This window comes from Desmodus rotundus, chromosome 6 (assembly GCF_022682495.2).
Source record: "Desmodus rotundus isolate HL8 chromosome 6, HLdesRot8A.1, whole genome shotgun sequence".
NCBI lineage: Eukaryota > Metazoa > Chordata > Mammalia > Chiroptera > Phyllostomidae > Desmodus > Desmodus rotundus.
The window spans coordinates 121867085-121878464 of record NC_071392.1 but is presented as its reverse complement, the minus strand read 5'-3'; the positions used below and the strand labels follow the sequence as shown (position 1 = coordinate 121878464).

Sequence of the window (11380 nt, the reverse complement as noted above, 5' to 3'; positions counted from 1 at the left end):
AAAGAGAAAAGATGAGTTGAAATAATCTGCAAAGAACAGACACTATGAAAAGTGACCCAAGAGTTTAAGAGTACTAAATAAAAGCAATCTAGAAGAAATATATATGAAAAAGCAATATGAAACAACAAACAACTCACTAGACAGGCTTAACAACAGATTACACACAGCTGAGGAGAGAGGACCAATGAATTGAAAGAGAGAGAAGAATTGTCAACTAGTGTTATTAGTTGAAAATGATAGTTTTCTTGGAGGCCATTATCAAACGAATGTGCTGGATAGGATGCGAAGGAACTTGGGAAGAACAGAGAAGATTTGGAAGGGAATGGGTAGCTGGAATAACTAATGTAAACCATGTGATTATCCACTCTCTCTTTGGGTAACATGGGGTTTATGCAGGTAGTGAATATAAGAATGTAAAAAGCATAGAACGTTGTCTTATGTCCTCAGAGTCAGGATCCAGCCCACGATAAGATAGAATAACCTGGTATATTGAACTATAGACCATCATGGGCCATTGAAATAGAAAAGGCAGAGTGTGCAATCAAACATTTTCAGATGAAAATTCAGGTACACCCAGGTATTAAAGCACAGCAGGGCAAATCTGGAGATTAAATGAGACATCACCAGCATTTCGGGCAAGCGAGAACAGGACGGGTAGTTAACATGAGAATCTCTAGGGGAGCTCTTTCCTCACCATGGTCATTGGCCAGTGGAACGGCCTTTTATCTTGCATATCATAGACGAGTGTAGTCATCTTCAAGAACATTTTGGGTGAGCTCAGGCTTTTTGGGTACAAAGAATCATTTATGAATTCAGAAGCCTTGGGTAGGATGTGTATTATTTTTATAGAATTCAATTTAGTTTATTTTTTGAGCACCCATCTGCTGAAAATCTCAGTTAACTCTTTGTTCATTGCAGCAATATCCCAGAGGGCTTGTATAGTGCCAAGATGTTGCAGAGGGCAGACCTACCTCATCTTCAATCATCTTTCTATGCATCACTCCAGGGAGTCATCCATTGTCCTGCTTGGTTTCTGTCTTCCTGGTCCATTTAAATCCAATGGTTCTCTTTGCTTCATCTGTTCCATCTTTGGGAGTCCTGAAATTTTTCTGTTAATTTCATGCCACTCTAGGATATAAGGATTTCTTGAAGCTGTCTAAGTATTTTTTAATAAGGTTGACTGTGTGCTTTCTCTGGAGTCTTGTTATTTCTTTGGCATTTTGCATAAGAAGGAAAAATTCCTCTCTCTGCAACCCCTTAAGACCTATACTCTTAACACATCCCTTTCATCTCTTTACTTCTCCCAGCTCAGGCAAAAGCTAATTTATTCATTATTTCTCTCAAGCATTTGCCCATAACTGGAATCCTCTCCAGTTATCTAGGTAGTATCTCTGCTGAGTGTATGGGCTTCTGAGTGACAAGGCCCAGAAGAAGAAACTTATAGATTTCTAGCTTCCCACCTTGCTGCCCACTTCCCTGAGACATGGGACACAGAAAGGCTTAGCATTTTGAATAAAAGGAGAACCACATAGGGAAAACATTGCAGAAGGGGGGGAACTACCTTAATTTATATTTTAAAACAGTATCCAGCTGCTTATGTTTGGAAATAGTGCTGTTCTAGATCCAGCCAAGGGGAGTCCCTTGCCTTGGGCCCCACGCTTAAGGTGGCTTTACTCTAACTTTTTACTGGCTGTGCATCCACCATAAAGAGACATCTGCTGGGACTAGGGCACCTGCCAACCTGAAAAACCACAATCCCCCTTTGGATGTGCTGGGCACTCTGGAATTCTCTGCACAATTACCCCCAAAACCAGTTTCGGAGCCAGCACAGGTCCCTTCTCTGGGTTTAGCCCTCTGAGAATGGATTAAGTTGGGATTATGTTCACTTGTAAGTCTGAGAGATGGGCAAGGGGAAGTTTGGAGTTTAATAAGTAGGCTGTTATAATTCCTACTTTGTAGTTAGTATTATAGAAACCGGTTTACCTGACTCTTCCATGTGTATGTTACTTACAGATGGAATGACACCTATCTGGATATGTTGGGTGTTAAAATGAAGCCCTCAGCCTGCTCCAGAGGTCACATGAGATCACCTTCCCTTTACCTAAAAAGCCCTTTGTCTCTCTGAGGATGCTTTCTGGCTACAGGAACATGTTTGGTCAATGGATGGGATGGGCTGCTAAAGAGTTAATGACACAGGAGAGACTCTCAAGCAATGAGGGATGGGCACTGGTGGATGAATATCCCAGATTGATAGTGCCTAGGCGGGTCAATTGGGAGGGGTGCCCCACAAGTCTTCCTGAGGGTGCCCAGGGAGAGTGAGCCCATTTGCTCACAATGATAACCTGCTGGTCAAAGTAAGTTCCCTTGGATTTCTTTACATCTTTGTGTTACTTAAAGAAATATAGACTAAATCAAATATTGAGAGAGATTTGGGGGGAAGATATCTATCTGTGATAATCAAACAAAGGAAGAGAAATAAATGGGAAAAGTATTTTAAGTGACTTTGTAATGTATTGAGAATCAAATCCTACTTTGGCATTACCAATAGAGACTTCAGTACAAATGTATCTCCCAAATAAACTACTTGGACTCCTAAACACACTCACAGTGGGATATGGACCATATCCTAGGTTCAAGAAAGTGGGGTTGCCCCTCAATGCAGGCAAGTGGGAAGTGACTTAGGAAAACAACTGTTGGAGAATAAAAAGGTGTTAAATGGCATTTGATGCTGAAGACCCTGTGTCACAGTCTGGTGTATGTGTGTGTGCACGCACGTGTGTAGCATTTAGTGTGTAGCACTAAAAGTTCCCTTTCTTTCCTTTTTACCATGTGGGGGTAGAGACACACAATTTGATCCATTTGGAGGGAGTAACCTTAAAACTATACTTCACTGAGCATGATTTTGACCAAGAAACCTGAGCTTCTAAGCTGATGAGCCTGGGGCAGAACCAGTGTTTAAAATACGATAGGTGCTTATTAAAAATACGTGTTGACTAAATACATACTAGAAAAGTGTTGACGTTGGAGTCTCTATAGCTTTTCTCAGTGTAAGAATAATTCTATTTTTGTCTACTCAGCTTGTGAGCCTTTTGGGGGCTGAATAAGGCAGCTAGAGCATTCAGGAAGGATAGAATGATTTACATAAGAAAGGTTAAAAGATTACTAAAAAGGTTAAAAAAATACTATAAACCCAGAGATGATGGTAAAGGGAAGAAAAAGCAACAGCTCACACAGGCTGGGGCCTGAGGGAGGTTGGGGGCAGCTCCTGTAATACATCTGTGACAATCACACACACACACACACAGATGTAAAAAGTAGTTTTAGGAGACTTTGTAGTACATTTGTCAAAAAGCATAGAATCACATTCTATTTTGACACATTTTTCTAGAGGATTTCAGTACAAATTTATCTCTCCTTTTCAATTATTTTTTGAGCTTGCTCTGGTACTCTCTAGAGACTGGTGTTCTTATTCGTTTCCAATAAATGAATACACAAACTTAGGCTCTGATGAAATAGATATTACTTTGGTATAAAGAAATTATAATGTCTCGTTAATTCTAAAACACAGTTTTACTTTTAACATTCCTGAAATTGGTATGTGCCTTTGTGTTTGATGAGGAGTCATAGTTTAATTGGAAAGATTTTTTCTTTGCTATCAATACATATCTCATTGATTCATTAAACTTTCTGACAGCATAAGCTTGATATGTAATTCACCTCAACTTTTAAAGGCTATGCAGCAAATATTTCCATGTTGATATTTAAACTTTCACTTGTGCTTAATAAATTTTCTTCCATAGGAAATGTATTCCCAGTGAATTCAACCCACATTTATGAGACTTACTTTGCACCCTGCTTTTAGGAAGAAGAGAGGAATCTGGAAAAATAAACAGATATTTGACATTTAGTTTAAAAAAGCAGACAGAAGACTTTTTGGACTCACACATAAAAATAAACAGCACCATTTTCCAAATAACCTCCAGCTATTCAGTGGCCTGGGAAGAATGATAATTGAGAGATCCTTCCTAAGACAGAGATTTGGGGAGGACAGGCACAAAAGGGACTAAATGACAAAAGTCAAGAAATGAGACCCAGACTTTAAAATAAATATCTACACAATTAAAAAATGGTCAAAATGTTGGAGTAGACATTTCTTCAAAGTAGATAGAGATATGGTCAAGATACCCAAAATCCTTAGTTATTAGGGGAATACAAGTCAAAACCATAGTGATGCACTACTTACATCCACTAGGACGGCTATAAGAAAAAAGATAGAAAACAAGTGTTGGGAAGGATGTGGAGAGATTGGACACTTCATGTTTCTGAGAATGGAAAATGGTGCAGCCAGTTGGGAAATGGCTAGGCAGTTCCTCTAATAGTTAAACATAGAGTTACCCTGTGAACCAGCAATTCCACTCCTAGGTATATACCCAAGAGAACTGAAGGCATATTTCTTTGTGAAAACTTTTACATGAATATTTATAGTAGCATTATTTAAAATAGTCAAAAAGTGGAAACAATCCAGATGTCCATCAAGTGGTGAGTGAATAAATAAAATGTGTATGCCATGGCATAACAATTAATCATGTAAAGGAATGAAGTACTGGTAGATGCTCTAATAGGGATGAACCTTGAAAATTTTATACTCAGTCAAAGAAGCCAGACACAAAAGGTCTCATATAATATAAATCAAATCATATACAATGTCTAGAATCAACAAATCCACAGAGACATAGACAGATTACAGGTTTCCAAGGGTTAGGGAGAGGAGGTGAGGGGAGAGGGAGATGACTGCTCCTGAGTGTGGGTTTCTTTTTCAGGAGATAAAAATGTTCCGGAATTAGAGAGTGGTAACTAATGAGCAACTTCACTCTACTAAAAAGCACTGCAATGTATACTTTAACAGGATGAACTTTATTGTATGTGAGGTTAGCTTAATAAAATTGCTATTGAAAATATATGCAGAATTCACAAAGAAATAAGTGGACTATGCATGGATGCCAAGGGCAAGAATGGATCCCAAGTTCTCCCCTATGGGCAGAAAGAGGCTTTTGGTGCTCTTTGGATCTGAGGTGAGCCTCGTTTTCTCACCTGTGTTCCAGAACCTGATATTTGGTGACTGACCTACTTTCATCCCTCACTATCTGTTTGGTGTGTGGGGTTGGTGCCATCAGCGAAAGGCAAAGGATGTGGCTTCTGTGTGGTCTAGCCTTGCTATTAAGTGTTGCTGACTCATCAGGTGCCTATAAATACCATCATTGAGTTATTATTTATATATCAATTGTTTACTTTTCTCTACCTTAGCACTAATAGCTTGTTGAGCAAGTACATTTATTCATCGTAAATGCAGTGTTTATTGATTACTTTGTGGTGGAGATGGGGATTCAAAAATGAATGAGACATGATGCCTGGTATCAAAAGTATCAGTGGAGGACATTTTTTAGTAAGAGGGTCATTACATGAGAGTTGGCATGTACTCTGTGTGTGGAAGAAAGTGTAAGGTGTTTGGCGTATTGATTGCATTTTAATGGTCACCATGGACAACCACCCTGTGTTTGTATCCTTTCCCTATAATACTGTAGTGCCCTTTCATGCCTAATCAGGGTTGGTCTCATGATTTACTTTCACCAATGGAATGTGGTGGAAGTAATGGTGTGCCAGTCCAAGTTTTGACTTCAAGAGGCCTTGCACACTTTTGCTTGTTCTTCAATCCTGCCTCTGACATATGAAGAACCATTCCTAGCCTGCTGGAGAGTGAGAAATCATATAGAGTCGAGCCAAGTCAGCCCAGTCTTTCCAGCCAAGGCTCCAGAGACTTGAAAGAGTCCAGCTAGAACCAGCCACAAGCCAACTCATACCTGACTGCAGATGTATAGATCAGCCGAGCCCAGCTCAGCCCGGATCAGCAGAGCCTTCCACCTACCTGTAGACTCACCACCAATAGAAAATGGTTGCTTATGATACCAAGTGTCGGTCGTGTTTGTTATGCGGCAGCAGATAACTGATATAGGGTGCAATGGGAACACAGATGAGGGGGAGCTTGGATGGATCAAAGAAACCTTTGAAGAAGTAGCATTTATGCTATAAACCTAAAAATTCATCTTTAGGTGTTAGCCAGAGAAAAGAGAAACAAAAAGGAAGGGTCTAAGTAGATGAAGGATCATATTTAAAAAGCCAAGAAGGCAAGATTACCCAAAAGGCTGGGGTGTAGTATGTGAGAGGGTGACTAAGGGGGTTATTTAGGAACTAATCATATAAGACCTCAGACATTTATTAAAGGGTTTAGACTATATCCTGAAGGCAGTTGAGGTCAATTAAAGGCTTTTAATCCAATTTTTTCTTTTGTATGATTAGTCTAGCTAAAGTATGGTGAACTGGTTACATGATTAAGACTAGAGGCATAGAAAACATTTACAAGAACCTTGGCACGTGGGAGGAGGTGGTAGCCTGAACTTGGGTACTAGCAGAAGGCATGGAAAGTGGACAGATGTGAGTACTTGCACAGGGTCAGAACTGACCCAGCTTGGTGATCTATTGGAAAGGCGATGAGGGAGAGGGGGGTGTCAAAGATAATGCCAACGTTTTGACTGGAGCGACTGAATTGATTTTGGTTTTGTTCATTGATGTAGCAAACAGGAGGTGCAGCAGGTTTGAGGGTAACCACAAATTAAATCTGGTGCATACTGTATGTGGCAGACTGCAGTTTTCAGAGATGCTCATGCCTGCGTACAGCATGGGGCAAAAGTAGGGTTACAGTTGTGAGTACCCAATGCAGAGTTTATTTTTATATTATTATTTATTAATTATTGTATTACTTTCCATGTGGACAACACTGTAAACCTACGTTAGCCGCACCTTATATTTAGTCCATCCCTTTTGTTCTTCAGTGTGACCAGCATGCTCTAAGCTGACACAGTAATCTATGTTTGTCTCCTCCCCTTGAAGCTGGGCAGGGGCTTGTGACAGCACCAAGGATGGGTTCAGCATGTGGTACTCTGCAACTTCGGGGCTTGGCCACAGCAGTTTTGACACAGCTTCTGCCTGGCGCTCTCTCAGGAAGCTCACCCTTGGAATCCAGGCACCACATTGTGAGAAGGCCCAGGCCATGTATAGAGGACACATGTGGTGTTCCAGCCCAGAGCCCCAGCTCACCTGTCAGCGGACAGACATTATCATAAACACCCAGATATTTGAATAAACTAGTTTTCAAAGGATCCAGCCCTCAGCCTCCCAATCTTCCAGCCAAGGCCCCAGGTATCATGGAGTAGAAACATACCATCTCTGCTCTGCCCTGTCTGAATTCTTGACCCACAAAAACTATGGGAGGTAAGAGATAATTCTTACTGCTTTAAACATCTAGGTTTTGCAGTAATGTGTAATGTAGCAACAGATAGCTAATACATTGCATTTGAGGAGCCTATGGAACATTCTGATAATTCACATATATAGTTCTTTTTAAAAATCAGTGTTCAGACTCTTTTTTTACCTATTTTATAAGAAAACTCACTCAAGTACTCTGTCAGTTCTTGTTGCTTCCACTATTGGTCAAAAAACCTTTGACTGTTTTGCCTTCCTTAGCTTTGGTCAAGGAAGGAAAGAAAGGACAAAGGGAGGATCTAGTGGAAGTAAAGGGCAAGTACAATGCCGCTTCCAGAGAGGGGTGGAGGAATGTCAGAGTGACGACAACTGCGCCCTCTGGTCACAAGCACTGCAGCATCTCGAGTCCCTGCAGCATCACCCACGTGCTCCGTCAGGGTGGGCGTTACATCCCTAAAGACTGGCATTGTGCTTGCTCCTGCCATCAAAAGAAGGTTGGCCCTGACACCAAAAAATAACAGCCGGTTTGTGTTAAGAAATTTTTATTGTTTCCTTTGGATTTGTGATGAAAGCACATAAAATTACAAGTGGAAGAAACATCATGCCACAAAATTGCATAGAATTATTACAAAAATGTGAATTATGCATTTTAAATAATTTGAGAGAAGAACCAAAATATGTACATTTTAAGAGCTTCAAATGCTTTGTCCTATCTTTTTTTTTTTTCTTCTGAAGAGGCAAAAGTCACAATATCCAATCCATCACAAACAATGCTTATACAGTGCACAAGCACAACATTAAATTCAAAGTAAAGCAAGCAATGGCCCTTTCCTTCAGAGTTATTTAATGACTGCTTAGCTATTACAGGAGTATTAACTGGCAATGTTGAAATGTGAAAATGAAATGTTAAAAACCAAACCACATGGCATGTCATTAGAACTTTCAAAATTGGTTTACACGGCCAAAACCACGCTATTCTCAGTAGTGTAAAGGTATCGGAGGGGCACAGTCTAATTTGATACACAGCTTTACTCTCTATTCTAGGTAAAACCACAGTACAGAACTTCACACATTCAACAAAGAACAAGGCAAATACATAAAGGCACAAAGCTGCACATCATATAGACCCCTTTTCCTTATCTTAGTCTATTTCAAGTAATATTAATATTATTAAATGATAGTATCACTGTAGTAGTTTCAATGATGCAAGATGGACAGTGTTACACACTACCCCACAACTGCAAAAAGTGTCACTGTACAGATATAAAAATGTGATTACAGTGAATGGCCAAATACAAACATGATGTAAAATGACTAGAGTCGCTAAGATAACGAAATGCAACTACCAAAACGGCTTTGTGTAAGTCAAGATTATTCAGCCTTAGTCTGTCTCTGGACTGAATGCAATGTGATGCTCTGTGATCCTCACTATTGCGTTTGGTTATGAATGCCATCATTCGTTCAATCTTCTGCAGTTTTAGACAGTTGGTAATTTTGTTTATAAAAATGCAGCATTCAGTTTTGACCACTCTTCCTTCCATATGATTAATGCCTTTCTTTCAAAGTGCAAAAGTAGAATGACTTACAAAAGATATCTTTTTCAGTGGAAGTTAAGTTTTATTAAGTGTTTAATCAACACCCCGAATCTTTCAGATCAAAATACTATCATCTCCAAAGAGGATGGGATTTTCCCCCTTGTGTCTGGCTAGGTGTGTTTTTTTAATCAAACACTCTTTCCTAATGTTTGAACTAAGCCTTCATTTTGGTTAAAACTTAATTGTGATCCTTAGTTATTGCTTAAAGTTAAATAATTTCCATAAAAATATTAAATTCTTGAAAGAATTTTTAGGACACAACTGGTTTTTGTGTTTTAAAATGTTTTGCTAAGCTACGATCAGACAGTTTTATTTTAGAGTAAATTAAAGCTGTGAGCATCTTGCTTCAGGACTATAACTTCAATGTTCTTTGTATTACTCTCTGGACTATATTTCTGCTATATAATTATTCTCTCTTATTTAAGACCTTTCAATAATGGTTTTGATCATCTTTACTTTTATATAGTTTTCTTATGCCATCTAACATAGGAACTTAATAAAAAGACACAATTAAATGAATTAAATGTACATAGTAAATATATATAATGAACAATTTTTATTTAGAATAAAATTGAAATCTCTCAGACTTCAAAATTATGGAAGATACTAATAAATTTCCATATTTCTGTCCTATACATTTTCTATATTCTGATTATTGAAACAAGCTTAAAATCCAGTTATTGATCTTACAAAATATATATCAAATTCACATTCTAATTCTAAATCTAATTCAATTTGCATCAATGACTCCATCAATTGTTTCTTAGAATATCAATATGATGTATCCACAAAATCTAGATGTCAGATGACTTTCATCTCTATCACCTTATTCCTAAATTTGGTTTTAAGTCTTCTGGAAGAGTTTTGGGTCATTGCCAATTAAGAAACACACATCAACATGTGAATGAATATGTGTGTTTATATGGTATATGTGTCTGTATTTATATGGCTAGTGTGTACATATATACATGGAAATAATATATATCATTTATATATGGGTCTGTGTATACTTTAGATAAATATTCAATCTTTATCTCTATATTAAAAATAAATGAACCATAAAAAATGTCAGACAGCAAAAGAACCACTAGAACCTGTTTAGTCTGATTGAATCTCTGCTCAACACACATTGACTTAACTATTTTTATTCAAATGAACAGATTCTTTATAGTTATTTATTCATTTCAGGCCAGCAACCAATGAATACCCAGACTTTGAGTGCAAATAGCTAATTCGGGTAGCCCACTTCCCAGAAGCGTGTGGCCAACTTGCTCATGTAGCGAAATGTATGAGCCCCATATTGCTAAGTCTGGGAATAGCTTCACTGGGCAAAGATACAATCTAGTGATTTTTTTTTTTTTTGAGTAAAGAAAACCAGCTTATTTGAATCACTATGGTATCTGATAGACCCATGTCAGCAACAAATATACTGAGGCCTCTTCGATAAATAAATTAGCAGACTGCAAGCCACCAGTGCTTGCAAAGCAAAGGATGAAACAATTTAAAAATGCATGTTAACTTGAAGATATATGGTGGTTGAATGGCAGGTAGGAAAAAAATGTTCAAAGTTGTTTGTTCAATAGTGTTAAAGAGTGAGATGCATTTCTCAAACTACTTCTATTACTTTTAAAATACTTTTTACCAGAGCTTCAAATAAAAACATGAGCTTGATTTTCTTCAAAGAAGACACAGTCCTTCATTAAATGGTCCATGGAGCCTGGAAGTTGCCTGCTTTGAATTTACTATTAGGAAGAAAACACAAATCCCACATACATGCACTCTCCACTAGTAGACCTGCAGTAGTTTCCACATCACACGTGGAGCCTGGGCATGGGAACGTCCGCATGGATCCTTCTGGAACTCTCCTTTTGACATGGATTTTAGGCTAAGGGATGTTTCTCAGGAAGATGCTCCGGGCAGTGATCTTCATAATGAGAGAGTCCAATGGAGTTTGAGTGGTCATGCATGTTCTGAAGGCCTGGGAGGGACAATCACAGAGGAGTATCAAACTCTTTTCCTGGGTGGTCTCCTCCCAGCTCCTCGCTGGAGGGGGGCCTATGGTTCAGTTTCCCAGGGTCCGAGGCCAGGGAGGAAGGGGCAGAACTGTGATTGCTGTCCTCACTGATCTTCCCTTTCATGGCTTCCTGTACGAACTCCAAAATCTCCAGGGGCAGTCTTTTGAACTTGTCTTGATATTCTTGCTCCAGCTCCACCTGCAGCTGGGAGACACCAAGAGGGGAGGATGATTTTATACCATTTGGGTTTCTATAACCACCCATGTAGGAACTTCTTGAAAGATATGTGTAAAAACAGGGGAGGAATAAATTAGTTTTAATATCATCCACTGGTTACCTACAGAGAAGAGGTAAAACAGAATTTAGCTGGATATGTCATTCGTCTATAGTTGAAAGTGAACTTCAGGTTATGTGAAGCAGAATAGGCCTAAAGACCTGCAATAGTACAAATGT

At 38.9% G+C, this 11380-nt stretch overlaps 1 protein-coding gene across 4 annotated transcripts in view; it reads right to left on the bottom strand.

Annotated features, from left to right (window-relative positions):
- Positions 1-7843: 7843 nt before the first annotated feature.
- PLCB1 (phospholipase C beta 1) overlaps positions 7844-11380 on the bottom strand; it is a 647197-nt gene continuing 643660 nt past the window's right edge. For 2 of the 4 annotated variants that reach the window (XM_053926267.2, XM_024559917.4), the window contains exon 32: positions 7849-11131. In XM_053926267.2, the coding sequence (XP_053782242.1) occupies positions 10904-11131 (228 nt within the window). In that variant the 3' untranslated portion in view covers positions 7849-10903. Of the gene's footprint in view, positions 11132-11380 lie in introns of all 4 variants that reach the window. The other 2 variants (XM_024559913.4, XM_024559915.4) reach the window with 2 other exon arrangements.